Below are 22,199 nucleotides of genomic sequence, written 5' to 3' on the forward strand. Positions count from 1 at the left end.
TACTCTTATACAGGCTGGTGTGTGGTCATACACAGAGAAGAAAATTGCTTATGTGGTATATTGTAAAATTTTGTTTTACTTTTAAATCTGCTACCACCTCAAGATGGCACCTTGACACTGTTATTTTCCCTGTGGTTAAACTACACCTGCTATTTACTCTTAAAATACCTTACAGAAGCAACTAGAAAATAGACAATGTCTTCCACAAATGCCCAATATGGATTACACATAAGAAAAAAAAAGAACACAAAAAATAACCTATAATAACTTTTCATAATGCACATTATCGTTTAGAAAAGAATTTTGTTATTAATGGAGTTTATAACGGAAGTTTAGGAAGGATGGCAATAGCCAAGATCAAACTCTGTTGTCAGTAATTCACAATTACAGCTGTAATTTCCTCACCTAAAAATATTATGAATATTGTACATGATCCACATCTCTCCCTCACACACATCTCCTTGCATCCTATCTCCACCCCATCTCCACTTCGGCAGGTGCCAGATGGTCATCGCTCTGCATTGGAGTCCCAGCCTCCTCCTCCTCCTGCATCCAGGAGGTTAGGCCACAGCTCAGTTCAATTTTGACTAAACACTCCATAATCCTTTTGGGACACTTAATTATGGTTATTTCTAGTGAATTTTGTTAATGTAGAGATAAATTTAGTCCAGTCCCTAAAACAGGGGTTTCCAACTTTGGTCCTGGAGATCCTCACTAATTTTCATGCCACCAGCTCTCTTCTATGAATGTCTTTTCTACTCCTGCTCAAAAGATCTTGGATTACTGTACTTACGAAAAGAGCAGTAACATACAGTATACGCACTAAACAGGTGCTTAGCAGAAACATTAAAAGTTGTTTAAAAAAGAAATCACCCCACATTATTATATAATGTATTAGTGCAAAACCATTCTCTCTTATTTTAGTGATGCATTTGTAGAATATGGAAATTTGTTCCCATTCAGGATGCAGGTGTTCTGTATTTGGCCTGTTAAGGTTTTTAGTTGCATATTTGGATTTTAAGGGCAGAATTATGGATTTTCTAGGTATCAGGATTCTGGAATGCACAGATTATACATATGTACAATAGTGTTGCTGTTGTTTGCAGTAGTGGTGTTATTTGTTAATACAGTATATGGGTTGTCTTATCTTGGCCTGATGTATTACTCTAATCATCAGAGCTGTGTCTTTACAGCAACTGGAATATTTGTACAAGTTGTCACATTTTGTAATTTGATTATTAATTAAACTGTATGTTTTTGCATGCTTTTTTTACTATACAGTTCTTTCTAGTATTAAGTAACTGTTTACCAGATAAAAATGTCCCAAAATGTGACATTACAAGGATACAGTATGAAATAACATAGAGATTGTATAAATAAAAAAGGAAAAACAGAATTGACACATCAGTTGGAAGCCTTGAAGTTTGGAATTACAACATTATTTACATAGCATTTGTTTTCAAAGAGGTTTATTTTCAATAAACATGAAAAAAATGAAAAATCAACAACTTGTAACCCTATCGTTAAACCAATACTGGAGTCTGTCTGTTTTATTTTAGCTGGTATCTGCCTGAATAAGCTGACATTAATGAGAATACTATGTTGAATTCAATAATCTGTCTTAAAATCAGCTTTCTCCTTGGCAAGATATACAGAAGTTCACAATATTTATTTCCCAGTGGTTTACATTGTAATATGTCTCCTATACAGATGATATCCAACCCTACACACAGTTCTTCAAGCTCATTGCTTATTTATTCCCATATTTTTGGAAGATATTTAGTGCAGCATGCAATTAAAATGTGCACAGTTGTAGTTTTATTAGAGATTTATCATTGTCATTTAAATCACTAACAGCAATTTCTACAGTTTGCATTCTTAAGCATGCCACAGGAATGTAGGTTCCTGCATAATGCTGGCTACAAGTGCCAAGGTCAGTCTCTTGACAAGAGTCTCTTATGTACATGGAAAACAGCAGAAGTACGATTCAGCACTGATGCATTTCTAAAACCCTCACTTGTTTCTGAATCTCATTCTTTTAACCGATCAAGTATTTAAGAAGATCTAGTTCTTGCCTTCACTTAGAGTTCAGAGCTTTAAAATAGTGATGAAAGATGCAGAATGGGTACTGTTGATAGGTACTTCTGCTTTTCAGTGGTCATTTAATGAATTCTAATTCATTCCACAGAAAGGGCTAGAGGGAATCTGGTGGTTTTGAGGAAAAACAGTAGTTAGGTTTTACATGTCCCATTATTTGAAGAATCACTGTGAAGTGGGTGAGTCTTGGTATTTCATGAATCCTTTGATTTATGTAAGTTGAAGTTGAAGTATATTAAGTGGATCAGTGCTCTGGCACAATTTTGGTCAAGTATTGTTCCTTCACCTGTAATCACTTCTGAAGTCACTTCTTTACTGGTGCAGTTTTTTTTAATAACCTAGACTTTTATGGGTCCATAACCCTTCACCCAAATTTAACAAGATGTTATGCTTTTAAATGCTTCATATGCTTTTCTTGATAATCAAGAAAAAAAGAAGTCTCATTATTTGTTTTCTAAATAGATCTCATCTTGTCTTCATTAAAAAAGAAAATACGTATCCAGACACATCTCTAATGAAATGCAGTTGACAAGATGTGATACTCAAGTTGACTTCTTAAACTGTGTTACAGCAACCACCACCACTACCATCATCACCAGCGTTATCTGCTGCATTTTTATAAGTTAAAATATTTACTATTTTGACGTATCATTTTCAATTGCATGAATGATTCCCAGGATCATTGACATTACCTCAGATTTCTGAAAATCAATAGAATGGATAGAATACCCATACCACTATTGGGAAACTGAGAGTTTTGGATATGAATTCAGTCTGAATTGTACATAGTTACACTACAAAGTATAGAACACAACTCAGAAAGTCTTCTAGCACCACAGCTTGAAGCTACCCACCATCAAGTAAAAAGGGGTTAATCTGTACTTCTGAGATAAAGGTGAAACACACCTAGTCCAGGTTATGTTTGCTGCTATCCTCTCTGTTTAAACATTCCCCAGAAGGCTGGGATGATGCACTAGCATCAGCAGCATATAGCCAATTCATGACCAATGCTACATTGAGGCTACATCTGAAGCTGAAATGGCTATGTGTTACTACCACTTCTTTATTATCATTCAAATCATTGTTATAACACATGTTATCACTCACCATTAAATTGGTAGCACATTGATTAGTTATGCCACAATAAAAATAGGGCCTTGATATTTGCCAGTGGAGTTTTCCCAGTGAATTAGAGATTTCCCATGATGTTCCCCATAAATCAAAATACTGGGCAGAAGTTTCAGTCTAGTGCTTAAAGACTTTCTCAAGACTCTATGAGACTCACACTCAAAATACACAGGTTTACACATTATTAGAGGAGTAAAATTATTTTGTAATTTGGTAAGTATCATCTTTGTCTCTGGCAGATGAACCTTAGATGATATGTGTTGAATTCTTTTGTACACTTCATTCAGACTTCCCTTGTAAACATTCATTTCCAAGGACCCTTGCAATTTTGAAGAAAGAAACCTTTCAATTACAGTTCCCTTAGACAGACAGAAACACACACATATCTGCATATGGTACACAAATTGGAAAATTAAAGGTCTGTGATTATTAAAACCCCTAATGCTTAACCTTATTTGAGCTAATCATGTCAGTACTTCATGCTACAGTGGCCTTGATGTTTATGTGTACATCATTTGTATTTATCAAACCCAGTGGTGTAATCTTATCTTGAGATAAATCTTGTTAAGCCAATTAAATCAGTTAAATTTTCATTTATGTTCTGTTTTACTGGTTCCTTCTTGAAGGGATAAGATACGAATTGTGAACAGTGTTACAGTAAGTTACTACCCATGAAAGCCTATAGCACCCTTTTAGAACTATATGTATTAACAAAATCATATTACATTCTTCAGTCTTCTGATGAGTTTCAAGTTAGTGAAAACAGGTATTTACAAAAACAGAAATTAATTGCATCTGCTTTGTAATTTTAGTCTGTAATGTTAGTCTGTCAAGTGAATTAAATTTGGATTTGATTAAGTCACTGACAGTGCTGCAAATATTTTTCCTATTATATATTTGTTTCATTGCGAATAGATTATCCTATTTGATTATGTCTGATTGTGTCAGTCTACACATCTTTGAGTGAAGTGTTCAGTAAATAGACCTATGCTGGTCTGCTACATTGTTGCCTCTGCTGTAGCTGCCTGAGTATGAATCACTGAGCATTAGGAAGACAGGTCTGCTTTTGAAATATCACTCTTATCAATATATTTGCTGATTATTTCCCTAATCGAATTTCAACAAAAAGTTACAAGGTGAGCATTTGAACATGAATGTGTACATTAAAATGCACCCCTGGCAAACATACTGTAAATTTTACAGCTTGAATTTTGTTTTTACAGTGTCATTTACAAAGGATGAACTGTAAATAGATTTATACCCAAGACAGAAGTAATAAAGTGCTTATTATTCTGAAATTAATCATGGTTCTGGATCAATCTAAGTAGGCCTCTTAAGTGGAAGGGTGAGGTACTCTGTACTTACAGTATGAGTGAGGTACTTTATTCAATTTGCTTGAGTGAATTACACTGCTGCAATGATGTCTCTCAAGGTCTTCATCATAAATGAGATTTTGTTCTCAGCTGATCTACTTTCTTTATAATTAAAAAATAATTGTCTAGGTCTCAAATATCTTTTCCAGAGAAACTGATTAGATTTGTTATTTGTACAGTATGTGATATAAGATTCAATTGGTAGCTAACCTTTTTCATGTCTATGAAACTCAAACATAGGACTATAAATTTTGTGCTAGTATTAAGACAATCTGCAGGGTGGCATTGTTCTTGTCATATTTGGTATACCTTCCATGGCTGATTTTCATTTGAAATCCAGAAAACTGAACTCTTCCCTGAATGAATTAGAGAAGTACTCCACTAGAATAAGATTAAGGTTCCCTCACAAAGCAAAGAGCAAAAATGTTTAGTGCCCTAAGGTAGGAGTGCCCTTAGGTCTGTAATTAATCGTAATGATTAGATTAATTTAGCTGATAAACTTACTGTAAGTAAAAACTCCTTATAGCTAGTCCAGCTAGCTCTATGCTACTCTGTAACTCAGCCTGATTTTTTAATTGGAAACCCATATCTCTGTGGCAAACCAGTGACCTCACTGCTATATGACTATCCAAAGCTAACGAGGAAAATGAAAGAAAACAAAATGGTATTTCAGGGCATTTGTCATGCTAAAACACACAGACATTGGGCCCTGCAAAAATCCAGCAGGCACCATATAACTATAAGACTGAACAGGAATCCAACCCTGACTCTGATATTGCTGTTTGATTCCTTGGATTGCTGAGGTAAAAGGGGCACCTCAATGAGTAAAACCATCAAGTTCATAAGCCAGAGACAAGGCAAACTAGATGTGTACACACCTTTGGACTAAAACTGATATATACATCAAATAACTTATTCTTCTCTTACTATTATTTGCATATTTGTATAAGACTCCATTCTCTACAGTCTGTACAAGGTTTGCAACAGGAGTTTGATATGCTCATTAAGAATGCATGGCTATTACCCCCAGACCAACAAAAAAAACAAAAAAAACAAAAAAAACACAGAGATTCCGGGGGAAATCACAACACAATGACTCTTGAGGCCTTAGCAGTCCTGCCCCCCACAGGCAGGAGCAGTGAAGGTTTGAAGATGGGACGGGACACCACTTCTTGTTAGGCCAGCTAACACGTTTCAGGTTATGTACCAGTCAGGAAGCGCCATGGACGTGTTACAGGAGCCACAGAGATAAAGTGTCTGAAATTTCAGTGCAAAACATAATGGCTATTTTTTTTATTTTTCATAGTTATCCAGTCCTGGCATTGCAGTAAAGGGACGTTTTAACAGAGGTCCATGCCATGCTTACGTTCATCTTGTCAAAGCCAAATAAGATAAAAAAAAACTAATGATGCTGCCCTTCTCCACAGTACTCTGGGTATAAATCCTTATCTAGTCACTTTCCTAGTGCAGAAGTTTATTGATAAAGTTAAATATTTACTTCTCCACTGTGTTAATAATGGAGATGGAACTACTAAAACCTCTCCTCCAGTCTTTGAGTCAGTCTTTCTCTCGGCACCTCATTACTTCCTGGAATTTAAGAAAAAATAGGAAGAGCAGTCCAGTCATGAACCTAAACACAACTACAGAATTCTCTGAGCTGGGTTTTCAGCAGCTTAACACTAGTATAGCTTAGTGCCAAAAGGACTGCTAGAAAAAAAAATGAGACTGAGCCTAAGAAATACAGAGCTGTGTCAGCCATAAAACTAGCTTCCTGGGTCAGAACTGTGTCTTTGTGGTGTCCGTGAGTCCTGAGGCTCCTCTGAGTACTGCTCAGGCAGAGAGAGCCTCCGTTTTGGCTCTGTGTCTCTGGTGTTGTCTTTTGTCTCGTTGTGACTCTCTGTACACAGAGCATCCTGACTGACTGTTTCCAGGCACTGTCTCTCTGCTGAGCTGCCTTGTGGAGGATCCGCTGACTTTTGCTCCAGAGCATTCAGTGGAAGATCACAGGATGTGGGTGGAATCTCATTTAACTCCTGTACATCAGTGATCTAGAAGAGGGAAGATGGGAGTTTAGTGTTACAGCTGGAGAGAATGGAGATTACACAACACTCAGGATTAAGTTGTTAAATCTCAAATAGCATGGCAGTACAATACAGTATGTGGAAATATTTCCTTGCACATGGATTCAGCCCCTTGCAATAGTGTACCATTTTGTTGCATTACAGATTATACAGCATATACTAATTTTTAAAAGTGAATAATAGCATAATTTTAATGTGAAAAGCCAGGTTGGTAGAGATTTCTCTAAACAGATACTTCCACCAGATATTGACTAGGGGGAGGAGGTTAATACTTACTGTATGAAATCAGCATATTTAAGTTTTTGATTGTCTGTGCCAATATTTAAACCCAGTCCACTGGTTACATAAGACTCGGTTTATGGAAATTTGACTTTGCATAAAAAGCTTCTTGTGGGTCCCATAATAACATTTTCAAGTTATGTTTGATACATAAGGAGGAAGTACTATGGTATGTTCCTTCTTTGAATGAATAGTACAGAGTGAGTGCAATATGGCCAAAATAAGCATGTACAGTATGGTCATCTTAAGCATACATTCCTGGACATAATACTGATACATAATACTGGATTGGAAGGTGACATCTGTGTTTAGGTAAGGTTTTACAACTTTTACAGCAAATATGCATTTTATCCATAGATCAATGTTAGGTAGCAGCTCCAAACATTCATAGTGAATATAGGCATTTGTTCTCTTATCTTTCATGTTATGGAACTTTTTTAACATCCTGGAAAGTACTGACAGAGTAAACCATAGAGATTATCCAACGACAAAGTGAGTGCCTGAGGTAAAACTGAACATTATTTTCAACATAACTGTATTAAAATAAGGTTACATTCTATACACAGGGGACTTGCTTCTGTGGTCAAGATAACAAGTTACAAACTTGTGCAGCTAAAATAAAATTAGTTAATCCAAGATCAGTGCCTTTCAGGATATAAAGATAACCAAAGTCTATATTAAAATATGTTAGAACTGCCTGATATTTTGGGATCAAGAAGTAGCAGAAGTAGCTTTGGGAATGGTTTGGGATATAGCAATTAAATAGGTAAAATGGGCTGAATGAACTTGCATTATTAGTAAACATTAATATATTAGTATAGTAAAACTAAAAAGAAAATATATAATATTAGTGTTTTGCACTGTTTATGCCCTCACAGTTTCTGTGTACCTGTGAGAGTGATACCAAGGTCTCTGGCTCCAGGGGCATAACTGGCTGCCCCAGCCTGTCAGCAGTACAAGGGTAAAGAGCTGGCTCTGGAGGTGAAGACACTGTGCTGTATGCAGGTGGTACCAACACCATCTGTCTCTGTAGCAGCTGCATAATGGCACCAATGTCTGAGGTCATCCGAGATTCTAACCTGTAAACACAGAAATATTGAAAATCATTTTTAACACTAATTCAGTATAGCATTCAGGCAAATTACTGGAGAACAGAACAGAATGAAATAATTCTGATTTTACCAACAGAATTGGAATAGATCTGCGAGTACACCATTAGGCCTCCACCTTTAAAAATACAGTATAGTCTTTCCATAGCTTTGCCCCTCTTGGATGTACCCTTACAAAGTACAAGCAAAGTCCTAATTTCTATTGCCTTCATGCTGGTTTTCCAGGGCTTGTCTAAACACCCTTGAGTTACAACCCATGACACAATTCAGAAACTGACAAACTGGCAAAGGTTTTTTCACTTCAGCCCATTCTCACAGCTGTCCATCTTCAGAAAGTCAACGTTCCAGTGCTTTGAAAACTGATACTGTATATGCTCGTATGGTTGGGTAGCACCTCAGTGGTTTACTTTGATACTTGTAATTCTCATACCCAAAACTTGATAGCAGTGCACATCTGTCATGTCCACTGCAGCCAGAGGGCTCTCCTACTCTGTCAGGGGATATATATTTCTGGGTCACTCATTCCCCTTCCCTCAGCATTGACGTCCTGAGACCCGCCAAGTACCAGGTCGCCGCTCCGTCCGGGGCTTGAGGGCATAGGTTTCTATACGGCATTTCCTGAACTACTGAGCCCGGGGTAACCCCCGTCCCGCCGCTACGCATAGGGTCTTTTTCCGCTCTCCTGCCATTCCACGGTTTGTCCATTCCGACATCCATGACACATCCTGTAGGCACGGCCTTGCTTCGTACCTTTATAGCAGTGCATCTGTTGGTGACCCTGAATTAGGCAGCAGAGCCTACTCTGGAGCTTTTGAGCTCTTAAACTGAAATTGTTTGAGCTCAGTTCTCAATAAAACATTGACATTACCAGATAGGCCATATTAAAACATGACTGGTCACATTTTTACTTTTACACCTTTACTTTAATAGCTCTTTTCAATCTTCAGGAGAGAATGCACTGTATGATAGTCCTGCTCATTTAACTCAATTCTCTGGTTTACAGAACTGAAAAAGCTTTGAATGTATTGCTCAAATCGCACTTTTAGTAGATCACTACACTGCATATCCACAGATATTCAGTGTAGCAGCTATAAAATCCAGGCAAATGGGCTTTCTAAGTTTCTCCCTCTCTAAAACGTAACTTCAAGCCAAGTTCTCAAGTCCAAGAAATTCAAATTTACACCACCAAATCACTACACTATTGGTCTGAGCTGTGTAGCTCTCACCTGTTTAGCTGTTTCTGCAGAAGGTCCAGCCTAGACTCCACCTCCAACCTCTGCCGCCGTGTGATACTGTGCAGAGGAGCAGAGAGGGGAGGGTGAGAGGGCAGGCTGCAGCGGGGTAGCTCTTGGTACTGCCGCCCACGATTGTCACTCCAGAAACTGAAGATATTGGAAACCCCAGAAAATGCCCCTGAATGCGAAAGAACAGCAGAAGAGAGTTTAACTAATATTATTTTACCTGATATATTTTATCTGAATGTAAAAAAATATAGTACAAAGCACTTTCTTTCTTAAACTGGATTATCTCATGCTGAAATAATGTAAATAGCACACCATTAATAGAGTTCCAAGGCTGTATGTAGAAACATTTCAGCAATGCTGTAAACAGCTTGTCCATACCTGCTTACACTATCTTGTTAGATATACATCTAACATACTGTATAGTATTTTTTTATTTAAAATAAATTTTATTTTCCATAAATATTTCTTCATTTAATCTGTTAATTCATTTCTTTCCAAAAAGGCACAAGTACTATAACTTGTGCTTGCTTGCATAACAGAATTTTTGGTGCATCCTGGTAAAGAGCTACATCTGTAGCCAGTATACAGTAAAAAGATATGCCTTCTTTCATTGTGTACAACCTAATAATAAATGACGTTATTAGATACAGATTTTACAGATGCTGATACAGATGTTAATAAAATCTAACATCTGTATCAGCAGCAAAGCAGCCCCTGCTTGTCCATAAAGTAGATAAGATGGTCCTGTGAAGGAAATATTTTTATTCCACCTAGTCTTTAGTGAAATAAATTACTGCTGCAAACAGGGACCCACCGGACAATGCGTTGCAGGTGTTGCCAGTCTTTGGGTCCCCATCCCCCTCGGGTGTGTCTCCAAAGTGCAGATGCGTGGCCTGGGCAGCAGACAGCTCCAGAATGGCAGAGGGAGGGGCAGGGACAGTTATCACAGGCTCCTCTCCTTCATCGCCACTGGAGTGAGACGGGGAGGAGACTGAATTTCGCTGCCCCTCCCACTCTGTTTTCCGCACCTCGCTCTGGTTGTTGATTATATGCTTCCTTCCTTTGCGTGAGAGTCTCTGTGACTTCTTGACTTCTCCAGCATCCTCATCATCTGCACAAAGAAACAATTACAGTCTATAACACAACACAGTACCCGCACTTTAAGGTGCAGCTGCACTGGAAAGATACCTCCATTTAATTACATTTTTGTCCTGGTGAGAGTTGTGGAAACTCTTCACACCTTTGGGAGGAAACTTGTAGAGAACATTCAAACAGAAGCAGCCCCAAACTGAACCCAAGACCAAAAAGTCATGAGGTAGCAGTGCGCTGAGTGCCATACTACTGTACTGCTCACCAGAGGAATATATAAGCATACTCTTTCCAACTCCAATAAGAAAAGTCAGTGTTCAATATATACCCTAAACAGGAAATCAGTTCATCACAAAGCACAGCCATAAGCACACAGGGAAAATTTAGTGACAAATTGAAAGCTGTTTTTAATAGTGTTATGAATGTGTAAATACTGTATGATACACTTGTTCATTATAAAAAGCATCCTCAGAAGAATGGAATACAATTTTATTGTTTTGTTTCCTTATAAGGAAAAAAAATTGGGTGTCACTTGAGAACAGAGACAGATGTTTTAGTACCTTTGTCAGTCCTGCGGCGAAAGGAGAGTTTGCGCCGACGCAGGCGATTGAAGCCGCAGTCTGAATCGTCGCTGCTCGGGGAGCCTGGAATCATGTTAGTCTGGAAGAAGAGAGAGAAAAGGATCAGGCTGAATATCCACAATCCATGAGTCCAGATCCACACATCACAGACATGGTTTTCAGTGGGCAAAACCCTGAAGGACCTTCTCTTACTGTAAATATAGAGAAGTCCCCACTAATTATGACAGCTTTGTAAAGATGTGGTGCTTTCTTGGAAAGTTGGTGCAAACATAAATATATAATAACCCACACATATGTGCAGTCATGTCTTTCATTAGCTTCACAACAACTTATGTACCTTTAGCTTTCAGGCTTTTTTGTTTAAGAAAAAATATTCTAAACATCCTTCTCTGACTGGAGACTATTTTAATTGGTTTTGTAAGTGACAATTAGTGACCACAGGCCCACAAATTATAGGCTCTTCTGCCCTTTAACTTGCTGGAGGATCTGTGATGGATAGGTATTGTGTTTGGTCCAAATAGTATATCTTGCAACAATTATGCAAGTTGAGCTATTCGTTTCAAAGTTCATCTGAGGGCTTAATTTTGACAGTCATCTGAACATATTGTCAAACCGAGTGTAAGGTGCTGCAACACACATGTAAACTCACATCACGAAGGTTGAAGGTTATCTCAAGGCTGCTCCAGAAGTGGTCAGAGAATTCTGGGTACATGTCCAGCACTTCCAGTACATCCTCACGGTGGATCTTGTGTAGGTCACAGTAAGTCAATGCACGGACATCTGCATTTGACTTGCCAGGTCTGGCATACAGGTTGATGGGTTCCCCGAAGATATCATTCTTACCTGGTCCAAAGTATAGACAGAAATGTATGGTAAGCAAAACAGATTTTTTAAAAAAATTCTAATATTAGGATAAGAGTCATAAATTAAAATCTGTGGATTACAATTGTGAAGCAAAAGTTAAATATTAAGTCACATTTCATTTCATTGCAGTTATTTTAATACTTCAATGTAAATGTGCCTAATAAATCAGATAATTATCCATGTACAGTAGTTAGACTAACATATTTACTAGGAAAGTTTACATTAAAGTATGCCAGAATATTTAAACTGGAATCAAATGAGCTGGTATAGTAAGTGTAACCCAGGCATCAGGAATTCATTTAAATCAGTGGATTCATTGTTAATAACCAGAATCTATCAGGTATCAGACATTGAAGTGACTTAGACTAAATTAAAGGTAAATTAGCTGCATTTCATTTTTGTGGAACTATTTGCTGTTTTCATTCCAGACAACGTTAGTCACTTTCTCATTTAGCTGGATTTTTATTAGAAAAGAAAGATTATTTCCATCCTACAATTGGTTTAGAGGGCAGGCCTTACCTCACCTCTGGAGGATTATTTAGATTATGAAAACAGTCTTACTTGTCCTTAGAAAAATGTATGATCACTTCCAAGTCCATTAGTGTGGTCAATGAGGGGTATATAATGGGAGAGGATTAAATATAAGATGATGGATCCTGAGAACATTCTCCTATTGTTCCCTGTGTTTTGTGTTTTTAACACTTGTGGAATAAACCTTTGTCTTGTAAGAAGGCTGTTTACTTCTCTCTACAGAGCTGTTTGTCCATAGATGATCAAACAAAGCCACCTGATATGCCCTATTCCTGTGTGGTGTGATAATTTAAATAGTCTCTAGATTGCATATTATTGTGACTTAGATAATTTGAATAAATATGTAAATGAGCAGCCCACTTATTATTATTATTTCCAGCTTTCCATATGCATAAAAATACTTTCAGAGGGGAAATATTATGGAAGGAAGAGGAAAGTTGTATGGAACTGTGTATGTTAAATGAAGAAAATATCTTGAAATAAATGTTATAATCTGTGAGCTTTTAAATGAAAGTTTGTGTGAGGCACTATGATGTACAGTAGAGTTTGTTTTCATATTAATAGGCTATGTTGGGTTTTTGATAGCACTCCCAGTGAAGTGCGGAACTCATTCCTACTGTACTTTCTTTTAAAGTGGGAATGAGAAACAGAGAGAATGAGTGTCAAGCTGATTATTGAAAGTCCACAACTATAATGAACATCTGCATGAAGTCCTTCATTTTCAGGCTCTTTGGCAGCATGTTAATACAATTCAAATTATGACAACAATAAAGCCTTTAATTTCCTCAGCTTTATGAGTCAGTGCCAACCATACACATTTGGTTTAACTCCAAGTCTTTATGAGCTCTGGTAGAACACAGTAAAAATGTTATAATACTGATTGTTTTAATACTGATTTTGATTTTTTTGTCATCAATACGCTCTTTCATGAACCTTGATTCATTACACAATTAATTAACTGACTTCCACTTTACCAACACAATGAACATTAGATTAAATGGCTCTTTGCATTGTTTGATAAGCAGAACCTCTGATAATGGGAAAGCACAGTATGTACAGTAATCACCATTGAATTCCTCCCTATCACCCTGCACAAAAAGGGTTTGTGGTAGGCCAACTGTAGTAACGATTGCAGTTACTGCACAGCTTAAATACCACTGTAATATTTGTAGTCACACTTAAGGTGAGTTTTATAATTATTATAAGTTAATTAAGTGGTAAAGGGTTATTGCTCAGATCTCATGATACTGCTTATTTAGAGAGAGGTCTGTCTGTAAGTGTAATTTAGATCAGTCTATCAGAACTCACTATCATGTCTTTGGTAAGAGGGAGAAAAACTGGATCACCTGGCAAAATCCCATGGAGAACATGAAAGTTCCAAACAGACAAGTGCCCCAAGATGGAATTAAACCCAGGACTGAATTAACACCTGTTTTTAAGTGGAAAACCTTGTTACTTTTTGCACAATTCCAACAGTTCTAGAATTTGCAATGACTGTACAATGCTATGTGTTTGAAGAAGGTTTTAGTCACTGGAATTTTTTTACCCATTATTTGGAATGCTCAGATTTAATGGATTATATGGTATGGGAAATGTTAATCCTTTATATATTTTAAAACTTCAGAAGAAGCCATCCAATTCTATATCCAGTGTCTTGCTGTTTTCTCCTTTTGTTGCTTTAATAATAATAATAATAATAATTGCTTATACTTATATAGGACTTTTCTGGACACTCCACTCAAAGCGCTTTACATGTAATGGGGACTCCCCTCCACCAATGTGCAGCATCCACCTGGATGATGCGATGGCAGCCAGAACACTCACCACACATCAGCTATCAGTGGGGAGGAGAGCAGAGTAATGAAGCCAATTCATAGAGGGGGATTATTAGGAGGCCAAGATTGATAAGGGCCAATGGGAAATTTGGCCAGGACGCCAGGGTTACACCCCTACTCTTTTTCGAGAAACACCCTGGGATTTTTAATGACCACAGAGAGTCAGGACCTCGGTTTTACATCTCATCTGAAGGACGGCACCTGTTTACAGTATAGTGTTCCCATCACTATACTGGGGCATTTGGACCCACATGGACTGCAGGGTGAGCGCCCCCTGCTGGCCCCACTAACACCATTTCCAGCAGCAACCTTAGGTTTTCCCAGGAAGTCTCCCATCCAGGTACTGACCAGGCTCACACCTGCTTAGCTTCAGTGGCTTGTGAGTTCAGTTGTGAGTTGCAGGGTGATATGGCTGCTGGCTTTAAATCTTGCAACAATTAACAACACGGAGCAAGTAATATTTATTCTGTACACAACCTACTCCATATGTTCAAAGGAAAAGTGTGTATTATTCTTGTTAATAAATGGGACATCATAAGAAGCACAACACTGGTTGTGCATAAAAACACAAATTCAACCAAAAAAAGTAAACACGGCACATCCAAGATAAATAAAAATGAAAATTAAAAAATGAAAATAAAATAACCAATATAATACTGTGGCTGCTTTGATAAGTAGACTGCAAGCAGTATACAGATACACAACCATACTTTAAATTGTCATTTTTATGTATTCCCTTTCGTTGCCCTTGTGGTTGTTTCTAGTAACAGGCACACAATGCAAATCGTTCACTCAAGTACCCATCTAGACACAAATGAGTTGACGTACATGAAATGTTGGACGATTTTTAAAAAGTCTAAACTTCATTGTACTACAGATCAAGGCATATGCTGTGCTCAGGTGTATCAATCTGAAAATTGTTGAGAGAGTCATTGTGAAATTTGTAGATACTTTTCGGCTGACACTCCAGTATTTTATAGGATGTAAATAGAGAACTGTTTTGAACTGGAATACTGGTTTGCTGGTCACTAAAGTTACTATGTTATGCTATACTACTATATAATTCTATACTATTCTATGCTACTATATTCTATATGATTATTCTATACTATACTGTAGGAATGTACAGTATAGTATAGGAATGTAGGAATGCTACAAAACTAAGTAACTACTGTAATTAAAAGGTGTTATATTTGGCAAATAGGGAAGAGGAAGGTGAGTGTAATCTTGGAATGCTACCAATCTGATAAGCACGGGGAAGTGTGATAGATAACAGAAAAATAATAAAAGATTGTTCTAGTTTAATTGCTTTGAGTAAAATACACTGTTTCGCTCCCATGTGCGTGAAATAAATACTTCTTTTAACTTCTAGTTCTGACTGTCTTTCAAGGGGAAGCGGAAATATTTCTTCAACTCGATGAATTACCAAGGATGGCCACCACCACGTCCCCCCGCAGGATCTCGATGGAGCCGCGAGAGATGAAGTAGAGGGCGGTGAGGACGTCACCCGCGTGCACGAGTGTGTCCCCGGGAGGCGCGTGCGTGGTCTTGAACTTCATGGCCAGGGCCCGCAGGCACCCCTTCGTGGCGCCTTTGAAGGCCTTACAGTTCTGCAGGAGGCTGCGGTTCAGGTGCAGGCAGATGTCGGCCTGTAGGCATTCTGGGAAACCTTTTAGGACCTGACAAGGAAATAAAGAAGGTAAAACATAAACAAATTAAAATTATGATTAAAATCTCAAATTATTTTCTGAATAACATCCTTATTTTGGAACCACCAGCTGTGTGTTTTTCACATCTTTTCTTGCATCTGCCAGTCCTTTGACCTCAGACAGACAGTTCTCCTACCTGCCCACTGTTGTGCTACTCATCTTTTAACTCATGTCACAGACACTACCCCCATACTGGAGGTTCAGGGTTGACTGGAGGAGGCACATGCCTTGCCAACAGCACCACATTCCTGCACGTTCTCCATTGCTAAGAGCTGACAGAACCCTGACCAAATAATTCTACTCTACTCTTGAAGTCACTGCAAATTTGTCCCTTATTTGGGGAATCCCAATTACAGTTGCCTCGTGATTTTCTGGCCTAGCTCTTCTGTATAAGGCATTTCCAGACTTTTGACAATCCAGGATTGAACCGGTGACCAAAGAGCTCAACATGCATTCGGGTAAGTATTCTTTTCTTTTGCGCTACTCAGAATGCCCTGTCAAACAAGACATTTTTTAGATTGTTTTAAGAAAAGGTGCAAAAGAGGAAGCTTTTACCTCATCATGAACTGCAGAAGAAGAGTAGCAAATGTTAATCTGAATTAACGTTTGCTTGTTAGGGTTGCTCCTAGAAACCTTTTTAAATACCAAACAGTGATATAATATTCAAGTATGAGAATATCAGAAACTGTAGTTATCAGAATAATACTAGGAACATGCCTGGTATGCTCATTGTGAAACATCAGAGGAAATTCAGGTGCTACTGGAAGTACTTTTGAGAGGCCAGTAGATGGCACTCCTACCTTGGGAACACATTTCCAATCACCAATCACATCTGGAAAGGAGGTACTGTGATATGGAAAGTATTCTAAGTTGATATATGAGACCTCACACAATAGAACTGTCCAACTGCAGAGGTTATCATGAAAAGTACAAATAAGCACTGTCAACTTTATCAAAGCCTCCAGTACTTTTTTGTTAAGAGTTGAATAGAAAAGATTATAGTGAAGAAAAAGAAAGATTTTTCTGCACTAGCTCTTCTGTATATATTGTAGCATGTACAGAATTTTGACAAGCATTGTAAATGTATATAAGAATGTTTATAGTGCAACATAGTACAATAAGTTATACCATAAACAAGGTCATTCAGAATTAACCAGTCATACTGAGTACTGAACTCCTGAGCATGTTATGTAGGAAATAACTTGATAAATAGATATATAATTTATTTTCTGACCATGTTCTGCAACTGAGTGATTTAATGTGCTGACATTCTCACCGCATTCATGTCGATGCCATTGGTATAGGACCAGGCATGCTGGAAATATTCCTCCAGGCGCTGCCGCAGGGGGTTGGGGATCTGGTGAAACCGGATGAACTCACGGACCCTCAGCATCTGAGTGTGATATCGTGCCGTGCCCGAATACAGACGCTGGATAATTGCAGAGACATTCCCAAAAATGCTGGCATACATCAAAGCTGGTGAGAGGCAAAAGGAGTGATTGGTAAAGACAATACCTGCTACCTCATGCTACTTTCTTTTCCATTCTCATATTATTTATTCCATCCATGCATCCATTTTCTGACCACTTTCTCCTATAAGGGGGGGAGCTGGAGACTATCCTGGCAAGCAATAGGCACAAGTGGGATACGCAATAGACATTCCAAAACAGGGCAAGCACAGACATAGCCACACTCATACCAGGGACAGTTTTCCTAGTATACCAGCATGTCTTTGGACTGTGGGAGGAAACCAGAACATTGGGAGAATATCTAGACAAACACTGGGAGAATATACAGATTCCATACAGATAGCACTCCAAGAATTGAATCCAGGATCCCAAATCTACGTAGCAATGCTAACCACAAACACAACATTGTCTATTACTGTCACTTAGATAATTTTTTTTTTCAGGAACAAAAAAGCTTTTTTATTTGGTTGTGTGCTATTTGAGTGTTTGAAATAAAAAAAGAAGAATCCTGTAATCATAGAAATAAATGAATAAATATTAATTCAGGTCTGATATGAGGTACTGTACATACTTTAAGATACAGTACAGTATGTCACACTTTTCATGTATGTGTGTTAGCAGTCAATAAATTCTAGCATATTACCAACAATAATAAATTGAGGGAAGTATTTTTCATAACTGAATATTTGCTTACTTTTTTCCAATGGCACAAAATCACTAGTAATAACATGATGCCATGCATTTAAGGGTAGAATCTGGCATGAAGCTAATGCTCTGTGTTGTGGTATTCACAATGCTCATTGGTTTAGTTAATAATAATAATAAACTTTATTTTATATAGCGCCTTTAAAGGTGGATTCTCAAAGCGCTTTACAGGATGACAATAACAATAAATAAGAAGTCTACAACAATAAATAAGAAGAATACACAAGATAAGACACAATTACAATTACAGCAATACAACAATAACAATAGAGGAGACCGCGGAAGGTGTTTCTAAGAAGAGCAGAGGGGTGAAGAATGGAACCAGTTAAGTAAAGGCTTTTCTGAAGAAGAAAGTCTGGATTTGAAGGAGTTTAGAGAAGGTGACTCTCTGATATCCTTGGGCAAAGAGTTCCAGAGCTTGGGGGCATAGCAGGAGAAGGCCCTGTTGCCCATGCAATGTAGATGGGCTTGGGGGACAGTAAGGAGGGCAGAATTTGAAGAGCGGAGGTTTCGAGGTGGGGAGTAGGGCGATAATAGCTCAGAAAGGTATTGAGGTGCCAAGCCACGTAGAGCCTTATAGGTGAGCATGAGGATTTTAAAGTCTATGCGGAATTTGACCGGAAGCCAGTGCAAGGACTCCAGGATAGGAGTAATGTGAACACTTGCACTAGACCTGGTCAGGATTCTGGCTGCTGAATTTTGGACAGAGTAGATTTAGATACCCCAGCGAGTAGAGCATTGCAGTAGTCAATTTGAGAGAATACAAACATGTTGATCAGCTTTTCAGCCACAGTTAATGATAGCATAGGGCGTAGTCTTGCGATATTTCTAAGGTGAAAAAAATATGTTTTGACAGTATGTTGTACATGTGGGTCGAATGTAAAGCCAGAATCGAATATAACCCCAAGGTTTTTCAATTTTGATTGAAGCTCAAGTACAGAGCCATCTACAGATAGGGTTACAGGACTGGCTTCACGAAGTAGATGGGGGGTACCAATAAACATGACTTCAGTCTTGTCACAGTTAAGATGAAGGAAGTTTTGAGTCATCCAAATTTTTATGTCAGAGATGCAATTAGATAGAATACAGCCACATCAGTGTCAGGTTTGGTATGGATGTATATTTGAGTATCGTCAGCGTAAAAATGAAAGCTAGTTAACAGTAGCAAAGAGACTGTGTGATAAGACTGAAGTAAATTCCAAGATAATCGAAAAACCTGAGACTAAAAAAGAGAAACTAGTATGCAGAGTAAAAATAGCCAGATTAAGGAGCTGCCCCCTTTTGATTTACGCAATACTTGCTTTACATTTTAAATCCAGAAGGTGTCAGAATTGCATTGCAATACAATAATATAGGGATTTCCCAGATTTCTCAGATTATTTATAGCGTTCAGGAGTAGCTCTGGGAATGCACATGTATGAATAATTCTGCACTTACAGTATAAAGAAATATATATAAACCGCCTTAAAATGTGTCATTATAAAACGTATAATGATTTCACAAATCAAGGGCATTTAAAGTTATCTGATAACACAATCAATGCTGCTTGATTGAAAACAAGATTGACACAAACTTTTTGATATAATATATGTTTTAGGCATGTTTATAATATGTATGATAACATCCTAGTGCTGGAAATCTTTACAAAAGTGCTTGATGCTGCATAGATCCTTGATCCTGTTATAGAAATATGCAATGTTTCAAAGGCTTCTTTCCTGGGAAAGCAACAATCAATTATATCATATACCTGTATACAGTAACCTATATTAGCCAGTCTATTAGAATGATTAGGTTGTGAGAATGATCTCATAAAACACAAAAGGAAAAATTCAAATAAGGCATTGCACTTCATTGATTTCTAATGTTTTATAGTCCACACACCTGGGTAGCTTGTAACATACCTGTACAACCCATTGTGTAAAGTAAACTCTCACTTGATCTTGAATTACCTGGTAAAATGCCATGCTGTGGAGTAATTTTATAATTCTGCCTAACAAGGCTGCTCATGTTTTAAGGCCAAGACTCTAAAACTCTAAAGCGATTCTTTCAAAGAAGTGCTCTATCTGTAAAGTTTCAAGGTTGCATGATAATTGGCTGTCATGGAAGGATGAATGTTCAAGTTTGAGATCTTCTGTGGTGTGGTGATCTATAGTGCAGGCTACTCTTTGATAACTTCAAAGCAGACTAACCATGAAGAAGAGAGATGGGAGTTAAATTTAAGAGAATTAAGATGAATTAAGATGAGTGCCATAAAATAAAATGACAGGAATAAAAACAAGACAGAGTGGGCAACAGGCTACATCTAAGGGACTGAGAGGGCAATAGAGGCAAAGAGAGCTTGTGGTGAAAGATGAATGACTCGAGAGATTCAAGGGAAGCTTTAACATGAAACAGAAAAAAACTGGAATGATGAAAGGCAGTATAGGTAGACCAACAGAGATAAAAGTAAGGAGACGGGCAGAATGGAAAACTGGATACACTTCATGATGTACTGTAAGGAGCAGCATGAATTAGGAACACTGAACTGTGTCAGTGAACTCTCTCAAAACTCTCTCAGTGGGGTCACAAGATGGTGAAGTGATCAGCAAAGTCCATGTAGCTAAATTATATACTGTGCACGTAGAATATTAACAGGATAAGAACAGTGAGAGTGCAAAAGGAACTGTTGTCAGCTGTTAAAATTCTTGGCTCTGGAAAAAAAAAGAAATCCTCTGATAAAGAAGGTAAATGGAAGTGATTAATCTCTTTAAGCTTCAGAGAGTTCATTGTTGCATGCGATTTAATCACGTTAGGAGTCTTTTCCACTATTGAATGTCAAGCTATGTGGAATAAATCCTTTCCTGGAGCCATCAGTGGCTGAGCAGGCAGTGGCGAAATATCTGGTGGCTCTCAGAATCCAGTTTGCTCATTAATCTTAATTATAAAACTCTTGCCCTTTTCAGGGACAGAGATTGGCAATAACCTATTATCAACTAATCCAAAAGAAAGTTCTTCAGCAATCAACTCCAACTTCACCAGTCTACATCTTCACCTTTTATATTATACCTAATGAATCAGAGATTGAATACCCCACTTTACCTCTCCCTCTCAATCTCACAGTAGCTAGCAGCCTTATCACCACACAGTTGTTGACTAGCTAATGCTTATAGGTGTGGTGTGGGAATGTACTTACAGCCAATGAGCATCACACAGATGGAAAAGATCTTCTCAGAGTTGGTGTTGGGGGAAACGTTGCCAAAGCCCACGCTGGTTAGGCTACTGAAGGTGAAGTAGAGTGCAGTCACATACTTGTCCTTAATGGAGGGACCAGAACCAGGGTCACTGTCATTGAAGTGCTTGCCCAGCTGTTCCCCCAGTGAGTCCAGCCAGCCAATTCGGGGTGCTTTGGAATAGTGGCGCTCCACTTTGCCGATGGCATACCAGATGCAGGCCAGCCAGTGGGCAATGAGGGCAAAGGTGCACATGAGCAGGAATAACACCGCTGCACCGTACTCTGAATAGCGGTCCAGCTTGCGCGCCACACGTACCAATCGCAGCAGGCGGGCTGTCTTCAGCAAGCCAATCAGAGTAGTGGTCTGGAAGAGGGGGGTACAGGAAGAGGATTAGCAAGGCTCCATTATGTTTCAGAAATGCTGAATTACACAATCTCCAAAGCAGTGGTGTCATACATTTCACATGACAAGTCAAAGGAAAAATATAGTATTATCTATTTTCAGTGTTTTTCATGTTTTTTACACTGAAATATTTCCCTATAAAATTCAATCAACAGACATTGAGTCTTCACTAGATGGCAATTTAGCAATATACATTCATTTCCTTCTGTGTAAGAGATATTTCTTGTATTCTCATATTAATAGTCATAATTGTTTAAAAAGTCACAGTTGTGATTATTGCACATTGCCTGAATATCTCTCCTGTAAAAATAATATTGTTGAGATACTTCGGGAAAGCATTTACCCTGGCTGTTACAATATAAGTATATTATAAGAAGTGCTTGAAATTATTGAAAAAGTTAAGCAGTCAATGGACATTTGCTTTACCTTGAACTTAGCTGCACTGTGCCAGTATTTCAACAATAACATTTTTACACATTTTATCTTGTTAA

The 22,199-nt window shown here is 38.0% G+C and overlaps 1 protein-coding gene across 1 annotated transcript in view; it reads right to left on the reverse strand.

Moving 5' to 3' along the window:
* Positions 1 to 1,452: 1,452 nt before the first annotated feature.
* The window catches only part of kcnh2b (potassium voltage-gated channel, subfamily H (eag-related), member 2b), a 258,779-nt gene continuing 238,032 nt past the window's right edge, over positions 1,453 to 22,199 (reverse strand). Inside the window, exons 7-15 of the mRNA XM_088643187.1 lie at positions 21,267 to 21,669; positions 17,197 to 17,396; positions 15,638 to 15,890; positions 11,631 to 11,824; positions 10,961 to 11,060; positions 10,126 to 10,422; positions 9,294 to 9,480; positions 7,848 to 8,037; positions 1,453 to 6,646 (exon numbers count right to left, since the gene is read on the reverse strand). Of these exons, the coding sequence (XP_088499313.1) occupies positions 6,362 to 6,646; positions 7,848 to 8,037; positions 9,294 to 9,480; positions 10,126 to 10,422; positions 10,961 to 11,060; positions 11,631 to 11,824; positions 15,638 to 15,890; positions 17,197 to 17,396; positions 21,267 to 21,669 (2,109 nt within the window). The 3' untranslated portion in view covers positions 1,453 to 6,361. The remainder of the gene's footprint in view (positions 6,647 to 7,847; positions 8,038 to 9,293; positions 9,481 to 10,125; positions 10,423 to 10,960; positions 11,061 to 11,630; positions 11,825 to 15,637; positions 15,891 to 17,196; positions 17,397 to 21,266; positions 21,670 to 22,199) is intronic.

The sequence above is a fragment of the Lepisosteus platostomus genome, chromosome 8, assembly GCF_059453375.1.
Source record: "Lepisosteus platostomus isolate fLepPlt1 chromosome 8, fLepPlt1.hap1, whole genome shotgun sequence".
In the NCBI taxonomy this organism is placed as follows: Eukaryota; Metazoa; Chordata; class Actinopteri; order Semionotiformes; family Lepisosteidae; genus Lepisosteus; species Lepisosteus platostomus.